This window comes from Eumetopias jubatus, unplaced genomic scaffold, assembly GCF_037043125.1.
Source record: "Eumetopias jubatus isolate StellerSeaLion01/CBP00866 unplaced genomic scaffold, mEumJub1_p1.0 scaffold_13, whole genome shotgun sequence".
NCBI lineage: Eukaryota > Metazoa > Chordata > Mammalia > Carnivora > Otariidae > Eumetopias > Eumetopias jubatus.
Window position 1 is genome coordinate 59,970,205 of NW_028274819.1, and position 19,202 is coordinate 59,989,406.

At 51.8% G+C, this 19,202-nt stretch overlaps 1 protein-coding gene across 3 annotated transcripts in view; it reads right to left on the bottom strand.

The window, feature by feature from the left end:
• TENM4 (teneurin transmembrane protein 4) overlaps positions 1-18,979 on the bottom strand; it is a 368,675-nt gene extending 349,696 nt beyond the window's left edge. For 2 of the 3 annotated variants that reach the window (XM_028116004.2, XM_088018018.1), the window contains exons 1-2: positions 18,688-18,973; positions 14,287-14,556 (exon numbers count right to left, since the gene is read on the bottom strand). In XM_028116004.2, the coding sequence (XP_027971805.1) occupies positions 14,287-14,556; positions 18,688-18,910 (493 nt within the window). In that variant the 5' untranslated portion in view covers positions 18,911-18,973. Of the gene's footprint in view, positions 1-14,286; positions 14,557-18,687 lie in introns of all 3 variants that reach the window. The other variant, XM_088018017.1, reaches the window with a different exon arrangement.
• Between the last annotated feature and the right edge of the window lie 223 nt (positions 18,980-19,202).

The window sequence follows — 19,202 nt, forward strand, 5'->3', positions numbered from 1 at the left end:
AGGGAAGGTGGCTCTATCAATACCTTGCATTCAGACCTCTAGCCTCCAGGACTGGGGGGCAATACGTTTCTGTTGTTTTAAGGTACCCGCTTTGTTACAGCAGCCATAGGAAACTAACAGAGCATCCAATAACTGTTATAACCTTCTCCTGTTTGCTCTCTGGGCCTCAGTCTAGTCCTCTGAAATGCGGGCACGATTCCACAGATGTGTGGAAAGGTTGCTTGATAAATACAAAATGGACCCCTGAAAGAAAAATAATGCCTCCGGCCAAGGCACCAACTTCAACAGGTCTTCAAATTTGTCTCCCTCCCCACAGTTAAACGATGCTGCACCTCTGAAGGGGATGGCAAGGTGAACCATCACTCCTACTTAAAACTTCCACCCCAGCTTCTGAGCTATAGATATTGAGTTTCATTAAGACATCGTCGTGGCGGAATATGAAGTTAATCAATAACGGGCAGCTCTTTTTCATATTAATTAGCCAACTGTGCAAGAATAAAAAACATAGATCTAGCCTACTGTCCCTCTCGGGGGATGCCAGGATGAGCTCACGTTGCTGGGGCCACCACAGCGGCTCCCAGGAACCACCGCGCTCCGCCAGGGCCTGGGCGTGGGCGGCCCGTGCCATCTGTGGCCCTGACCCCCCCCCCCCCACCACCACTCTGCTCGTGTGTGAACACGCTTCGGATTAGTCCCAGGGCTGTCATGCTCTTCGGACTAAGACCAGTCTCGGCCATGGCTTGGAAAGTCATCTCTGTCACTGCTGTAGGTAGCCACGTTGTCAAAGAGGCCCGGCTCAGAGGAAAAGCACAGGCTTGGGAGTCAGCAGATCCGGGTTTGAATTCAGCTCCCACCACTTCTTACCTAGGTGTCCTCAGGGAAGCCACTTAACCTGTGTGGGCCTTTATTTCCTTATCTGCCCAAAAGAAAATACCAACCTTGCAGAGATATTAAGAGGATGAAATGAGATTATGTAAAGAGGCTCCTGTGGTACATAACCAATAATAAATATTCCGTAAACAACTTGTATTATTTCTTGAGCACGTATCTTTAAACAAGTATTTAATAGTACTTACTGAATATAATAGTGCTTATTATTGAATAATTTTCATTATTCTCTTCCTGGGACACTGAGATTTATCATGGGCACGGGTCACTGAAGGCTCTGGAAGCATCCTGCCATCTGTTCCCTTGTCTTTTGATGTGGGACGAGAAAGAGAAAAGAGAAAAACAGTCCCTGATGGTCAGGAACCGGCCTGACACTCCCAGCTGGGTGGTGGCTCTCTCCTGTTGAACAACCTCACATGCCCACTTCAGATGGGGGCTCTGACTGAATGGACTAAGACAAAGGCAAGGCCACTCTGTGATCATGACTGAATCTCCAACAAGAACAGAACATTGTCCAAACCACAAAATGACTGAGTGTCCCCCTATCCCAGATAACGTGAGTGACGACTACAGCTTTGGCAGTTACGACTTGACTTCATTCTTTCTGGCTTCTACATAAGATTTAAGACACAGAGGCACAGAATTGGCTCTGCCACCCGACAGTATCTAATCTGAAGCAAAGCGCCACTTCCTTGAACCCACCCCCAAATCACCTAACACGGGGCTACATCCCGTATATCCTTCTAACACCTTCCACCGCACCACCCAATGGCTCCCCATGCTGTGCCTTTGCCCTCACTGCAGAGTCCAGAAACCCCACTCAACTACTGGGGAGTGTCTGGTGGTCTTTGGCTGGAGGGCATTAAAGATATTTGGATGTTTCTCTGTGCTAGTAGAGGAGCTGACTTAGAGTCGAGGGGGCCTGGGACTTTTCTACACCTGACCACCAGGTAAAGCTTTCTCCCCTGGCCTGTTCCTGAATCGAGCAGGCATCCTGGCCCCACAACCCCAAGCTTTTTTTTTTTTTGGCTACTGGAACTCCTGAAAATGGCGTTCCAGGATTGGTAGGGGCGCAAGGCCACTATGGTAGCCATTCTCCTTCCTGGGCTCCTCTCCCAGTGCTCGCTGAGCGGGTACTCAGCACTCTACGGGGTCTTGGGAATCATTTGATTCCGGCACAGATTTCTTCTGCTGACCCCCAGGCTCATTCCCGGCACTCAGGTAACGCTCTGCGGGAGAGTGCCTGGGTACGTGTCGCTCTTCCTTACAGCGTGAACCCCATGGTCAGAGCCCACGCCGGCTTCCCCATGGCATCCGTGGTGCACTGGCACGCCATCCAGCACATGCTGCTGGATGCTTACAGCCCTGCACGCAGCTTCACCATGTCCCCCCACCCCCGCCCCCAGTTCAGCACTGCCCCCTGCCCCACTGTGACAGCATTTAGACACGCTTCTCTTTTCCCTGAGGAAGATCCATCAATTCATTTTCTCTTTTCCTTTGTTGCCCTAGTAGCGAGCTTCCTTCATCAAGCAAGGTCTCATAAAATGTATAATCACACTATGAGAGTTATGACATGAAAGATAAAGAGTGAAGGGCTCCAAAGCTGTCCTGAGAAGTCCACACCGGGTGGTCTGCTAGGCTGACTCACAAGGTCTGCTTGTAAGGCTGGCCCTTGGCTGGTGTCCGGGAACGTGGCTAGTAAACAGGTCCTTACCTGACATTAAAGCTTCCCTAAATGTTAAGAGAGGCTTTGCCGTGCCTAGACTACGTGGACAAATGATGGCCGTTTTCCTTCTGAGAGGCTGGAATTTGGGCAGGAGCCAGGCAGAAGGCACCGATGTGGCCAGCCCTCTGATAAAATCTTTGGGCACAGGGTGTCTCTTGAGCTTCTCGGTAGACTGTGCCTTGCACGTCATTACCACTCATTGCTGGGGGAGTCAGGCCCACCCTGGGAGAGGACGCTTGGAAGCTTATGCCTGGTTTCCTCCGGACTTCGCCCTTGGTACCTTTCCCCTTTGTTGGTTTGCTTTGTATCCTTCTGCTGTAACAAATCTTAGCCATGCATCCCACTATAAGCTGAGCCCTGTGAGTCCTTCTAGTGACTCATTGAGCTTGGGGCACTGCCTCCCCATCCCCCACACGTGGGCTCCAAGTTCGAAGGTCCACTGTCAGGGTTCAAAGTCAGGGTGTGGGCTCAGGTGCCGGGACCAGGGAGATAATGTGATAATTTATGAAATGTTGGGTATTAAAGGACATTGTGAGCTATTACACACTCCCTAAATGTGAGTAATAATGGCCCAGTGCCACACAGGTTTTTGAAGAGCTTTTTAAATCTAGCTGGGGGGACAAAATGACACAATACTTTCTCCAAATAAAATGCATCTTTTAGCACTGCTAACTCTAGGGCTGAGGTAATAAATGATCGAAAGTTGTGGATGCACGTAGAAAGAAGGGTAAATCCTCTGGACTTGAGCAGTTTCTCTTTTTTTGCCACCAATTGAGGCTGCAGGAGCAGAGAGATGCCCGGGGCGCCTCACTTCTAATGTGTGGTCTACCTTCTGACTTAGCCCATTTGGTTCCTATCGAAGAGCTTCCTCTGCGTTTTCACAGCCCACTTCACACCCAGGATGGCCGCTCTCTCCTCCCTCTTGCATCCTTACAAGCAGCTAGAATGGCAAACAATCTCCCTTTGTTTATACCACACTTCAAACCTGGTTTGTTCCATATGATTATTTCCTTTTTGGAGGCACATTCAGAAAAGCAATTCGTTTTGTAGCTAAGATCCTACAAAGCCGAGCACAGAAAACTCATTTAGGAGCCAGGCTGCTGAGTGGTAGTGGAGAGAAAAGTCCTCTTCAGTGTTTGGAACAGAAAGGATTCGCCTCCTTATTTGAAGGGAAGTTGCTTCCTGAACAGAGAGCCTGGCCTGAGATCCTTCTCGTAGCACAGCCTGGGAACAAGTGGCCTGAGGAAAATCAGGCCCCGGTAGCTGGGGCGCCACGGTTGGCAGAAAGCTGGGCTGACCAGCTGCCAGTCCCCGTTAGGGATGGCGGTACATGGGTGTGGGGTCAGAGGGGCCTGGGACTGGATTCCATCCCACCACTTCCCAGCCCTGTGATCTCAGAACACTTCCAAAACAATGACAAGACAGTTATCTACCCCCAAGGTTGTTGCAAATGTTCAACAAAATGCAAAAACACTCTGTAAATCCTGGAGTGCTGCACAATTAAGAACAGCAACAGTGTAAGCTCATGCAGCCCTTTCTGAGCACCAGGCACCATTCCACATGCTTTAGCTCTCTGAGCTCCTTTAATTCTCATAACCACTCTATGAGGCAGACAGGAGAATGAGTCCCATTGTGCAGGTGAGGACACTGAGGCATGGAGAGCTTCGGAAGCTTGCTTGTGTAACACAGGGTGATACAGCTAGGAAGTCGAAGGGCTGGTGCCCAAACCCAGGCGGTCTGGCTCTAGAGCCTGTGTTCCCACGTGTGAATCATTAAGGTTTTTGTTTCTGTTTGGTTTTTTTTGGAGGGGATGGTCTTGCATATTGGCACCTTTTTAACCCACAAAATCGTTGACAGTCATTCACCCAGATAGTTTTGCAGTCCTGTCTCCATGAGGCAATGGGCAGGGTTAAGAGCTCTGGATTTCGACAGCCTCGTGTTAGGTATCAGCTTTGTGACTTCCCGGCTGGCAAGTTCCTGAAGCTTTTTGGAGGCTGTCTTCATCAGCTTGGGCTGCCATAACAAAATACCACAGACTGGGTGGCTTAAACAAGAGCAGTGTTTCTGACAGTTCCGGAGGGTGCTGGCATGGTGAGGCAGTGGTGAGGGCTCTACTCCTGGCTTGCCGAGGGCTGCCTTCCCGCTCGTGCTCACGTGGATCTTCCTCAGTGTGCATGCATGGGGAGAACAGTGCCTCCCTCTCCCTACGAAGGCATGAGGCCCATCACCAGGGTCTCACCCTCAGGACCTCATCTAAACCTCATTACCTCCCCAAAGCCCCACTTCCAAATCCCTTCATAGTCGGGCGTGGAGCTTCAACATACGAATTTTGGGAGGGACACCATTCCATTCACAGTGTCAGAGGCAATTTGCCCCCTTTGACCTCTCCCTGTTTAAACGCTTTCTGTGGTTCCTTCTGACCTTCAGGAGAAAGGCTGAGCCCTTGAGCTAGTAGTTTTGGACTGTCTTCCACCACGATGGAGGCCAGCTTTTCTCTCTGGCCTTGTCTCTTCTGGATCCCCACAAGCTTGGCCATAACAAACCTTTTGCTGTTTCTTAACAGTCCACACAGCTGGGTGTCAGACCTGAGGCTTCTGGCTGCTACTTTAATGCTCCTTTTTTTTCACCGTTGCTGCTCTCCCACCATCAGAAGTTGGGCCTGCCACTTTGGGGGAGGGTCTGGCCTTCTCTGAGACCTCTTCCCTAAAGAGGTGCATGGTGGGGTTTGCACAGAGACCAGTTTCGCATCCTGTGAGTGACCGCTGTTAAGCTCTCTGCTTCGTGTATCAGACCCACGTGAACTCCAGCAGCCCTTCCCCTGCTTTGTTCCACACGCTTCTCTCCAGCCTGAAGTCAAAGGAAAGAACGCCATTTCTATACTGTGGTCAATCTACCTAGCTTGACTGGTGTGTAACTGAATTTGTAATCAGGATCCAGGAGTTGGGGGAAGCCAAATTTCACTTGACATCCTAGTTGCCTGTGGTGCTCACGTACATCTTCCTGGGGTTCCTCTTCGGTTGCCCCTGTACCGAGTGGAGATTCAGCGGGTTCTGTGAACCCAGGGATGACTCTTTCAGCCCCCTGGAACTTCCTGAGCCACTCTTCCCATCTGGGGGGGGGGGGCGGGTCACAACCATATTAGCCACCCCACTGGCCGTTTTCACAGGGAAGATGGCTGGGACCTACAGACCAGGGATGCCAGCTCTATCATTATACAAGGTATGTGACGTTGGGCAAGTCGATCTGATCCCAGAGCCCAACTGAATCACGAGGCTCTGCCAAATCTATACTCATTCTCGGTAAAGGAGCCCCCAAAATACAAAGTCAACAGTTTTTAGACAAGACTCTGACATCATGAATCATGGGATCTTCAGCTGAGGGGTTCTTGAAGGAGAGGAAGTGACACACACAAGGTCCTGCTATGTGCCTGGTACCATCTTTTAAACTTATTTTTTTCTAACTCAACTCCTGAATAAGAAAAACATTGTATGGGATGACCTCGTACCAAAGCTGTGTGTAAAGGAGAATTAAATTAAAAATTCACAAAACAACTTACTATGTGTCATGAACTCTATCCTCCGCCTCTCTGTTACCTTTGTTGTTATTATTTTAAATGATGGTGCAGAGCCCCAACCTTTATTTAAGGATCAGTCATGATCCACAATGTGGAACGCACTGTGCTGATTCTTTCATATGCATAGTCACCAGGCAGGCTTGTTACAACTTTGGGAGCTCGGCACTTATTCATTCCCATGTTGCAGATGGAGAAACCAAGGCTCAGTGAGATTGAGTAGGTTGCTCAAAACCATCCAACTGCTGAGTGGTTAAGCTGGGATTCCGAGTTCAACTCCAAAGCCCGTTCTCCTTCCAAGTTATCTTGCTGCCTGAGATTCCAAAAACCCCATCTGGCTGATGGGGAAACCAATGCCCAGAGGGGAGAAATGACTGGTTCAAGGTCATACCAGGACTGGGGACAGAGCCTAAAATTGACACCAGATTTGTCCCCGGACTCCACACACCCTGGTACTGGAAGTAGGCTTCTGTGGGCAGAGAGCTCTTTTCCCACCACCAATTACTCCTTAAGCCATTCTCCCTGGGCAAAGCTGAATTTACTGATGGGGAAAAAGATGCCTGGGAAACATCTTCTGGTAGGACGTTTGTCATTGTGCACATCATTGCTTCCATTGAACTGAAAATCGTGTTGGTTCAAATTGAAAACAAAACCGTGGTTTGCTGAACCTCTCTGCGCACAGCAGGTCCTAACCTAATTTCGAGAATGCAATCTATCTTAATTTAGCATAGCTTTGGAATCTTCCTGTCTCTCTTTTCCTCTTCCCAAGTCAGAGGCCAGGTGCTCCTGTATTAGCACGTTCTGCCCACCAGGGAGAGCAACAGAGCACAGACAGGGGGAGTGGACTGGGGCACATTTTAACTGGGCCAGGACTTGACTTAAAGTCCTCTTACAAGGAACTCCCGAAAACAACAGTGTTAGTGGCTGTCAGATACTGGCTTCTAGATCACAGGCAATTCTAGCAGATGTAATGCTAGGGAGAAGAGGTCCCGCGTCAGACTTCACCAAGGCAGTCTGAGCAGAAGGAAGGGCTGGAATTGTGGCTGAAGGAAAGCCAAGATCATAACAAAAAAAGATGGTGTCAAGAGCCTCCTGTGGGAGGTAAGGCAAGGCTGGGAGGGGGAGTCAGGCAGCAAGGTTAGAAACTGGGATGGTCAGCAGCAGGTCGGGAGTGTGGTATGAGGAATGAGCAAGGGGTGTGGTTCATGACCAAGGCCTGAGAGAGCATGGGATGTGGCATGGGACGGGCCAGTGCTCAAGGACCCTGCAACTGGGCTGAAGGAGTTGTGAGGCTCGAAGAAGGATCCAATGTGCCCCTCCCCGGAGAGGAAGGAGCCCATCTTGGTCACAGAACCTGAGTATGGAAGTCTTCCTCACTGCTCCAAGGGTAGACCAGGGAAGAGGTGGCTTGCTCCCTTCTCCAGGCCAGATCCCCTCTTCACTGCCTTCAAGCTTCCTCTTTGTCTGAACTTCCATCTTCTTTCTCCTGGGTTATAGCAATAGCCTCCTACTTGGACATAGCCCACCAGGGTCTACTCTCAACACAGCTTCCAGAATGCTCCTGTGCTAGCAATAGTCAGAGCCTGTCACTCCTCAGCTCAGGACCCTCCCGTGGCTGCCCGTGTAATGGCCTGCCCCACATCACCTCTTTAACCTACCCCTACTCCAACCATACTGATCTTATTGTTACTTTTCAAACAAGCCAGACACACTTCTGCCTCAAGGCTCTTGAACCTGTTCTTCCATCTGCCAGGACCATGTTTTTTCCAGACATCCTCACCACTCGCTCCTATGCCTCAAATGTCACCTTCTCAGTGAAGCTTTGTTTGGCCACCATATTTAGAACCGCAGCCTTGCTCTCACCCTGGAATTCCCTGTTCCCTTTTTCGTAACACTTAATCATCTGGAAACATCCTGCATCATGTAGTTTTCATACTTGTTGATCATCAGTCTCCTCACTGAGGAGTGTATAGTTTTGTCTGTTTTGATCATGCTGGAACCCCAATATCTAAAACAGTGCCTGGCATTTAGTAGGTGCTCAATAAATAGCTGGTAAATGACAGGCGATCCTGCTAACTCTCCGGCCTTCCCTCCGAACACGCTGTCCCTGTATTTTCAGTTGCACCCCTATCTGCCAGCCTCATGGGACACACTTTCTATTTGTCCACCTTCATGCCTTGTCTACACAGAACACCCTTTCTTCTTCCTTTTTATCTGTTAGTCTTTTCCATCCCTCAAAACCCAGGGGCCAGCACTTCTTCCATTAAACCTTCTCAGATGCCTTCTGGTTGGAATTTTTCTCTTAACCCTCTATGATCCCTACTTAAAATGTCTTTTCTCCCAGCATGTCACAATCTGAGAATGGCCTGGTACGATCTCTAGCTCTAAATCAGCTCTAACAGGTTATGGATTCAGTGTCTTTCCTGTAAGCTTCCAATACTGACAAAGAACTTTATGTTCTAGAAGCAGCTAGAATCACCTCCCAGATATTATGTGTATACACACACACACACACACAGTACATGTTGTACTAATAAAAACACGTTTCTATAAAACTGAACAAACTGTGGAGTGCAGTGGTCAAGGAAGATAATGGGCACTGGGGAGAGGCAGATCTGGACTCAAACCCTGGCTCTACCATTCACTAGCTGTGCAACCTTCAGCGAGTCACCTGAACTCTCTGAATCTGTTTCCTTGGCTGGAAATTGAGGAAAGGTTAAGAGTCAATAGGCTTGATGTCTCTAAGGTGCTTCTAGCTCCCTGATTCTCAGATTCTCAGATTCTCTAATAGGTCCTTCCTAATCCTTTTTGGAACTTGGGGCCTTAAAGCCCTCATTTTACTGCCCAGTCAGAGAGTCGAATCCCTAATTCCTCTGCATTCCCAGGAGGGAGTGTGGGCCAGCTCACGAGACAGAAGGGTTGTCAAATGTGGACGTCCAATCCCTACTCAGGCCAAGGGGGCCCGGCTTCCTATCCTACAAGATGGAGCCTTGTGCACACAATGGCTGGGTAGCTGTAGTACTCGGGCCACATACGGAATTAATGATAGATATTCTTATAGATTTTTTAAACCACGTCTCATGAGCATGGGGCCAGGGAGGGTAGAGGATAAATTGAGTTAAATTGGTAATGAGCTTCTTTCTCACTGTGCTTTGGAGATGCTCACCTAATCTTCTGACTCTGAATAAGCAATTTGGCTGCCTAATTAGGTTAACCAATAATTTCCCTTTTGACACCTAGGCTGCGTGATAATTTGGGGGTAACCGTGATTCTCTCTCATCATTTCTTTTCTAGATGCATTTCTCGATTTGCCTCTGGGATTAAAGCGCAGAGTAGATTCTCACTATTTGCCAGACCTACCATGCCTCTCCACGCCTCTAAGCCTTGGCTTGTGCAATTTCCTCTGCTGGGAATGCCTCTCTTGGAACCCTGATGCTCAGCGAAATCCTCCGCGGCCTTCAAGCCCAGGTGCATAACGTGAGTGGAAAGAAGGAATAAGCCTTTGAACCCTCAGGGTAAAACCAATGGCTACTTTTACTGTCATTCCACAGCTCCTTGAGAAATTAATATTAATAGCTCGTATTAGTTAAGGACCAACACAGACCACATGCTTCACAAACGTTGTAGCATAGGCTCATAGCAACATGTCAAGGAAAGAAGGTGATATGCTTTCTCTGTGTGTGTGTGGTTTTTTTTTTTTTTTTTTGTATTGTGGTAAAACATATACAACCCTTTAAATCAGTGCTAAGCGTACAACTCAGCGGCATTAAGTACATTCACACTGCTGTATGGCCATCAGACTATTCATCTTCAGAATTTCTGCAGCATCCCTAACTCCCCATCCCCCTCCTCTCCGTCCCTAGTAAACGCGGCTATGTTGTTTCAGAAGTGAGGGAACCATGGCTCGGGGAGGACGGGGGACTCGCCCAAGGTTTCAGAGCTGGACGTGGCACCGCGAGGATATGAGGCCAGGTCTCCTCATTAGACTCCAGAGCCGCGGCTCTTTCGACCCCACAGTGGTGCCTGCTACCCCTCCCCTGTAGATAGAGACACAAGGATGTCTGTCATGTCTCCACCCCCCTGCTATTCATCTAGACTCCTGATTCTAGAATGATGCCCAGCACACCGAGGGAGCTTGGGATAGATGGAGAACAAATTACAATAGGAATCTGCAACAGAGACATCATGTCAACCGGACCCAGTGGTTGGGAATGGAGCTCAGATCATAACCTTTGCTTTCTAAAAAACACTTATTGAGCACCGACTGTATGCCTGGCCTGTCCCCTAGCCTGCTGGCCCCACCTCAGCAGGAGAGGCCCGACGGCTGGCTCTGCCTGACAGCCCTGGGGTGGAAGATTTGTGTTTCTGTTACCCAGTCAATCCTGTATTTATTTTGGATATTAAGCAGTGACATAAAAGCTGCTGACATTAACCTTCGGGGCAGAAATTGGCTTCAATGGACCCCATAAAAGTTATTATTGATGCAGCTGTGTGCTGCATCACTGTGACTTCAGCAAAAGCCTCCACCACTATCAATACTGTTGACAATTGCTATTGACTAATGCAAGGCCGGGCGGGGAGGCAGAGTGGATGTCCCTTCCCGTGGCTGGAAGTCGCTGGGGGTTTTTGCATTTCACCTTTGGTCAGGATCTTTGAGAACTTGGTCACACATTTTTGATGGCCTCAATTGAGAGTCCAATACTTACTGATTCAAATGGAGCTGGGCAAAGGGCTCGGACTATAGGATTGGAGAGATCTGACTTCCAACCCAAGCTTTGCTGACCTGCTGACTTAACCAGCTACACAGTCTCTGCTAGGTCAGTTGACCTTTTTGGAGACTCAGTTTTCCCATCTGGGAAATGGGAATGCCATGGCATCTTCATGAGGATTAAAGGCAATTACACGTGAGCAGTGGCTTGACACATGGTGGGCCCTCAGGATGGCTCCCCCGTACTCCCAAAAAGCAGCCACAAGGTGAGGGGTTGGCTAATGCACCCAGTGCGACAGAGCCCCGTTCTGGTGCTAAGACCTGAGTTCTCGTCAGGGAAGGAGAACTTGGGCCGGGGATGAATGCAAGACAAAGAGAGGAGGGCAGGGGAGGGAGAGGGAGATGCAAGGGGCAGCAGCCAGGACAGAACCAGACTCCTGTGTAGGGCCTGGCTCCAGCTCTTGCCATCTTCACCTCCCGGGCCCCTCAGCTGTAAGCTGGGGAGACCATGGTGTGAACAAGAGCGCTGTCGACCTCATCAGCAGATAAAAGGGAGCCATTCCTATGGCTCATGCGCTGTCAGTACGATTGACCGTCATTGTTTAGACCCTATGAGTGTAGCTTCCTAGCTAGCGGCAAGTGGACAGGCACGCGGGCACCTGCGGGTGTCTGGGCTTGGAGAGTCCCGGCCTGGAAGGGCTATGGAGGCCAGGGGGCCTTCGTTAGGTTCACCTGCCCACCTCCTTCACCTGCCTGTCTTCCCTGAGTACAGTGAGGCTTAAGTGCTGCAGTCAGCGTTGAAAGGGACGATCGGAAGGAAAAGGTGGCCGGGCCAGGGGAAGCAGGCGGCCATTTCCCGTCCCCCTCATCAAAGGCGGAAGCTCTTCAGGCTCCTCGACTATGTCATTATCACTCAACAGAGGCTTAATTCAGCTGTAATTCAGCTCTCAGGGAATATACAATAATGTGGGCGGTGTGCACCTCACTCTGTCATGACTTTATGGAAAAATGATCATTTGTCACCATGGCAAGAAGGCTTCAAAAGAGCAAACAGCCCAAGTCTTTCGCTGCAGAGGAAATTCACTGTCACCAGGGCTACAAGGATAAAGATTTTTAGAGCCACACAGGCCCGAGTTCAAATCCTGTCTTGCTGTGTGACTTCAGCAGGTATCTTAACCCCTCAGTGTACAGTTTCCTTCTTCTGTGCAAAAGGGATAATAAAACCTGCTTCAGAGGGGTGTTGGGGCGGGGGGAGATGAGATGCTAGGACCAAAGCACTGGTACTGTGTCTGTACTCTGCTGCTCATCAGCAGCTACTCAATGTTGCTACTGTCCTTTTCTTCTCGCGCACCTTCGTCTGAATGCAAGCACTTTGAGTCACAGAACCCCAGATCCAGAAGGGCCTGCAGGTCATCCAGCTCAATTATTCCCCAACGATGTTCATCAGAACACTGAACCCATCAGACACTCTGAGAATAAAGGGTTCCATGCTCAGATCAACTGGGGGAATGCTGCAGCTAGCTCTCCTTGGTGATTTACCTATTAGCACGCACATTTTAATAAAGGCTCTGAGAAGTCCTTCAGTAAAGAAATTGGTTTAAATTCATTCAGCATAGTGCTTCCTACATTATTTGACCACAGAGCACTTTCCTGCTGTCATCCCCACCCCAACCTAAGAACTATTAACATTCTCAGATATAGGAAATGCAGATTTGGTTTAAACAGCTGATTTTATAGATGAAGAAACGGAGGTCCAGAGAAAGGATCCAACTTATCCAGCGGCGCATCCCAGGTCAGTGATGGAACTGAGGCTTCCTGCCTCTCAATCAGGACCATTCTCTCTGTACAGGCCTTACACATCAAATCCCTGCTCTGGTTCAGCACATGGTGGGGGTGGAGGGAGAAGGGGCTGCTGGCTTGGCTTGGGCCTTGGTGAGAAGGTGGACGAAGGAGTGTGGATGTCTTGTCACTGCAGAGAGGGGGATCTCCTTCAGGTGCTGAGGTCACTGGCCCTCTCACAGGGTTGGTTGGGGGTCAAGGGAGGGAGACGATGCCAAGCCAGCATATGGCACTGCTTCTCCCCTACCCCTCAGACAGGTGCACAGGCTCCCTAGGAAAACCTCCGAGCTCTCCGGGAGGGGTGGTGGAATGGATATTTGGAACTCTGCTGCATCTGACACTTTGAGGAAATAAATTTTCCACCTGACTCTGACCTTACCTGGTCTCCTGCCTGACTCCAGATCTGGGATTGTGTGGTGCATAACCTAGCTAGAGCATCCTTTTCGAAGACTAAAACTGCCTAAGCCTTCACCTCTGATGCGGTCCCCACCCTGACTCTGGGGAACCCTGGCCAGCAATCACTAGGATCCTGCATTTGGAGCTGGAAACAGTAGGGGGCACTGGTGCCTGGCTTGGCCGAGTTTTCACTCACATTGCCCTTCTCACTCTGGTATGGAAGCACCAGCAGACCCCCTCATTAAACTTCTGAGAAACAAAAGCCCTCTCCTCCCCTGGGCAGAGGGGCTGTCCCCGGTCTCTGCCACCCTCCCTAAGACTTCGCTGCCAGACCCAGTGGGTGCCTCCTCAGTTCTCACCTGGGTCCACAAAGCTGCCCGGAGAGTGGCAGGGCACAACGGGCAGGGAGATTGCCTGAGCAGCGCCCTGCAGGGCTGCATCTAACCCAGAGCCCCTCAGACATCTGCCAACAAGGTCCCAAAAGGAAGGAGGAAAGTTCTGAAACCAGGTTCCCTTTCTTCCACCTTGAAAAGGAGGCATGTGAACTCGTCCTCTTCTTTTTCTCCCACAACATCACTTGGGCCTTGGAAGAAGGGCTGCAGAGGTGAGAGGGGGAGAGAGAGCCCGGAGCCTGCATGCGCCCAGATCTGCAGCTGAGATCAAGGGAAAGCGGGAGGAAACCCTCAAGTTTTAAGTTACCCCAACATGACAGTTTTTGTTTAAGGCCGTTCTCTGACCAGCATAAGACCCTGGGGCAGGGCACACCTGTGGCGACTGCCCAGGACTACTGAGCCCCTCGAGGCTGGAGGCTGAGCAGGATTCAGGCAGCACCAGACACGGCGGACGCGATGGACAACAAGCTGCCGGGGACCCATGACCACTGCTCCCCTACAAAGAGGCACCTTGCAAGGAATCACTCCGTGCTTTAGGCACCCCCCGATCCGAAAACAAAGAGCAGCGACCCAATCTCTGGTGTGTCACCTGTGGGTGGGTATTTCAGGTGACTGTGCAAGAGGCTCTGACTTCTGACCACTGAGAGCAAAGCAATTTTTCACCAATGTCACCAGAGCCCCAGCGATGGAACGGAAAATCAATACTATAATGAAAAGCCTGGCCTCGAAAGCCAGGCGCCTGGCACGGGCCGCGTGGGCCACTCACCGGTCTCGGTGTTCTCGTGCTCCGTGTCGGTGAGCGTGAGGTTGGAGTTGGCCCGGCTGGACAGGCAGGAGCTGCGCCCCGACCGTGTGCTGCGGCCCCACAGCCGCACGGGGTGCTCAGGGGACAGCACGGTGTCGGCCTCCACATCGGCGTCGGAGCTGGCCCCCATGGAGTAGCCGCAGTGCGGGAGGCCTATGTCTGTCCGGTACAGGGTCCCGTGAGGGGGCGTCACCTCTCCCAGCCCCAGCTCCCGCAGGCTGAAGTTGGCTCCTGGGAGGAAAGGCAAGTGAGCGTGGTTAGGGTCTCCCCGCCAGAAACCTGACCCCTCAGCCCGGGATTCACTATTGTGTTTGGAGCTTGCGTGGTGTTCCGTGTACAGGCCTCTCTGCTTAAATGGCTCCTTGCCCCTCCTCCACCAGCCCAACTCCTCCACATCCTTTAAGGCCCGACTCATACGGCACCTCCTTTGTGAAATCCCCCCCGCATACCTACACCCCGTGCGGCAGTCACTGCTCCTTGCAGCCAAGCTCCCTCTGCGAGTCCTTGGCCCCGGTCATCCCACACAGTAGGACCAACGGCCTGACCCTTCCGCTGCTGCTGACCTCAACAGAGGCAGGGACCATGTCAGACTCCTTCCTAAATGGGGCTCAATAGATGTCTGTTAAATTGATGTCTGGTCCAAGGCGGACTTGGCAGAAAGCAACACTCCTGAGCAGGGCAGACGCCTAGTTGAGGAGATGCAGATGGATGTCCCAGGACTGGAAGGTCCTTTCTGGCCAGGTCAGGAAAGCCTGGAGCATGACATGGAAGATGGGGACTGGCAGAGAGAAGTGGGCCTCACACAGGCCATGGGCTCTGCCTTCCACATCCTCATGCCACGCGGGGCTCGGGACAGTGGCGGGAATCTGCAGGCTTTGGAGAAATCCAGGGAGCCGGAGCTAGGTTGCTGAGAGGTCTGGAGGGCTCGGGAAGGCCTGGCGATGTCCAGGACTGAGGCCAGAGCTGGGCTGCTGAGAAGTCTGGAGGGCTCTGGAAGGCCTGGCGACGTCCAGGACTGAAGCCAGGGAAGACATGGGTGAGGGGAGTTCACTCGGGGATTTGTATTTGAGTACTTTTTCTCCTTCCATAGGAAACACAGCCTCCATGTTACACCTGAATGTTCATTCAATGTCTATTCAAGGACAGCTTCTCCCATATTTCTAATATTCCCATGAGTGTTTTGGGGATGAGAAAGAGGGGGTGGACAAAGGCACCAAGGACCATATCCCAATTAAACCACTGATCTGGGAAATGGCCTTATAATCAGGTAGCACCCACATTTAAACCAATTCCAGCTGGTTGTGGCCTTCACCAAAACACAGCAATGAGGAGGGCGTGGTGCTGGACTTCATAGCCAGTGGGGGACACACAACCAAAACCACAATTAAGGGTTGAAGTCTAAAGTGGGGAGATCCATGGAAGGTGCTCTGGGAACACAGAGGCAGAGGGCGGGAGCTCAGAAAAGAGGTCTGCTGATGAGAGTGAACTTGGAGAACAGAGGAAGAAGAGATATCCGAGCTTGGAAGGATTACTGCAACCAGGGCCAGGGCTGAATAGGAAAGCCTGCAAAGGCAAGTGGCAGGTCTCCTCCCCTGGTCCAGGAGGGGACCTGCCAGAGAGGGAAGGAGGGGAGAAGAGACCACCTGGGCCGCTGCTGAAATCAGAGCTGCGGCGGGGGGGGGGGGGGGGGGGGCGGGGGGGGCGGTGCCCCAAGCCACTCATGCTCAGGTGGGTGGGGTTCATGCTGCTCCAGCCTTAATTTGAGGCTACAATCATGAAATAGTTCTATACTGGCTGGCAACTGATGCCCGAGTCTCGTCGCAGCCAGTGCCCCCCACCTCTGCTCTGTCTACTTCAGCCCCTTCCCTAGAAACAACCCCTGGTCTCCCTGTGAGGCAGCACAGCTGGGACCTCTGAGCTCTGCTCAGTGGCCAGGCAGACCTTCGGGGTTGGTCAGGGTATGGGTCAGACAGATGTTAAATATTTTGAATATCACGATATGTGCCATACTCCAGTCTGCCCTCCCTTTGTGCTCTCCTTCTAAGCAGAAGAAACTCCAAATTGGAGCCTAAATCCCAATCCCCTCAGTCTGCTTCCCACCCTCTCTGCACACTATCCTCCCTGCTTGCCCCATTTACCTCTCTCTGATGTCCACCCTCCACCCCCGTCTCGTTCCCCGCCCCAGCCCCAGCTCATATTCCGGCGCTGATGGGCTGGCCCTCTCAAGGGAAGCCAGTCACACACTAGAAGAATGTGAAATAAACAGCACAGGCTGCATCCATTTCTGTGTGGCTTGTGTGCCCGGCATGCCCTTTTAGGCAGCCAGACTCAGCGTGAGTATGTGTGAGCTGAGACATCTCAGGACTGAGAAATGCAAGGTGAGGGATGATTCTAAGGGTTCCCTGATCCCTGTGAGCCAGCCCAGCCCCCCCAAGGTGGGAGTTTAGGAGATTTATTTCACCAAATGTGAGAAGTCCTTATGATCTGTTTGCTTCATGTCCTTGTGGCCTCTTTCCTTAGGACCCCAGGGCACGGGTGGACATACCACCTCACTCAACATCTAGGTGTGCAGTGTTGGGCTGGTGCAATCACTGGAGCCTCAAAGTTCTTCTCTTTAAAATGGGGATGATGATCTATGACCCGCTACCCTCACAGAATTTTTAAGGATCTAGGGAGGTAATGGGTAGGCAAGTACTTCGTAGACTACCATGGCCAGGCCTGCCTATGACACGGGAATGCTTTTGACTTATTACTGATAAAGACAAGGTGGGGCTCCTCTCTGCAGACTCATGTGCTAGGGTGACACACAGGCTAAATGGGGCCAGTCAGGGCTGGCTGAGCTCTATCGAGCATGGGCAGAAGAGAGCTGGAAGAAAGCTTTGATACCAGTTTGTCCCTTCCCTTCCTTGAGACCCAGAGAAGGCAATTCATGGTAGGCAGCGTTTATGAAGCACTCTGCCCCATGCCAGGCATTGTGTCAAGTGCTTTATTTACAATCCTCATTAATCCTCAGGAGCACCCTACTATTAGGAGGCATCACTGGTATCCCATTGCCCAGGTGAGGAAGCTGAGGGTAGTAAAAATGGCAGAACCAGAATTCAAATCCAGATCTGTCAGTTGCCAGTCTGAGCTCTAAACCACAAGCTGGATAAGAGCTGAAGACCCTTCCTCTTCCAAGCCTGAGAGGCAGCCTTACTAACAGGTCAGCCCTCGTGTGGATTCAGTCCTGTGAGAGGCCAGGTGGGTGTCAGGCTATATGAGGGGCTGTGTGTGTGTGGCCAGTTCCTCTTACCTCTGGGATCTGGGGCACATGAGGCAGCTTGGCGTTGTTGTAAGGATTAGATAACAATGCCAAAATATAGCTAAACTACACAGCACACTCTCTGGCTAGCCCTGGCTGGAAAGGGAGCCGGTGGGGCAGAATCAGCCACCGGTAGTAGCCCATCGGGCATCACAGAAGGCTCACAGCTCTTTAGGCAGAAAAACAGGAATCACTGATGCACCAGGGTAGGGAAGGAATACCATGGCATGCGTGGGAATGATGAGTAGGTCTGCAGGGCTGGAGCGCTGGTGGTAGGGTGTGGACAGGCAGGGGATGAAACAGTCCAGGGAGAGAAGCGGATTTGGGGAAAGGCCCTTATGCCAAGTAAAGGAGCTCAGATTGAGGGCAATGGGGGAGTCGTTCCCAACTTCACTCTAGCTGCAGTACACAGAATGGCCCAAAGGGGGCAGCACTGGGTGAAAGGGGCTGTGGTCAACCCTCCCGGAGAGATGACAATGGCCTGAACTGGGACAGTGGCAGAGTGGGTGAAGAAGAGGGATGGATTTGAAAGGTATTTCGGAGTAGGATGGACAGGCTGTGGTGACTACTATATCCAGGAAGTGAAGGAGAGGAGTCAGGTGCCAGGATGTTCGGTCTATCTCAGGACCGTCTTCCTCCCAAGGTTAGGGCAATGTTTGAGGCCAAGAAGGTGATTTTTTTGTTGAATGGATACATATATGACAAGTAAAACCAACGGCTGCTTGATGTTAGTATGCTTACCACTTACAACATGCCGCTCTTCAGCAGCGCGAGACTACTCAGGCCCATCTGCCAGACGAGGACTGAGGCCTGGAGGAGAGCCGTGGGGCTTCTGAACTCAACCCCGGGCAGCCCAGCTCTCAACCACCTCTTTATGCCAACGGACCGGGTGAGCGTGAAGATGAACAAACGAAGAATGAGTTACAGGCAGGCTCCGTCCAGATCCAGGTGCCAAAAGAGCCGAGTCCCGGCGCTGACGCGCGTCCTGCCCAGCTGCCTGCTCACGTGCCCACGCACCCAGGTGCTCACCTGCCCCCAGCCCTGCCCCTGGCCGCCCTCACCTGCGCGGCAGAACTCCTCCGCCTCCTGCGGCACCATGTCCTTGACGCGGCCGCCATAGGCCAGGCGCGCGTCCTGGTCGTAGGCCTTCAGGGTCTCGCTGGAGCTGTAGGACTTCTGCGGAACCTTGCCCTCCTCGCTGTCCGCCGACGAGCTGGTGTAGCGGCGCTCGGCGTCGCGGCGCCGGGTCAGCGAACGGTACGGCTTTCTCTCCTTCACATCCATGGCCTCCGGCCCGCGCTCCTCCACATCCACGAACAGGGTCCTCGCGGCACTCAGGGCCGAGTGGTCTGGAGCGGGGGAACCAAAGAAAGGGCGTGAGCTCAGGCCCCAGGAGGCAAAGGCAATAGTGCAGTCTATCCCGGACCTGACTGGCCCCACGAGGCTGGGGAGGAGGGACCTCAGACTTGGAGGGGGGCGGGCGCCCTTCCACCGGCCACACACAAGCAGAGGGGGACCTGTCCCCAGGGCCCCTGATGACGAATCCTGGCCCCTCCTGCTACTCTGCCTGCCCACC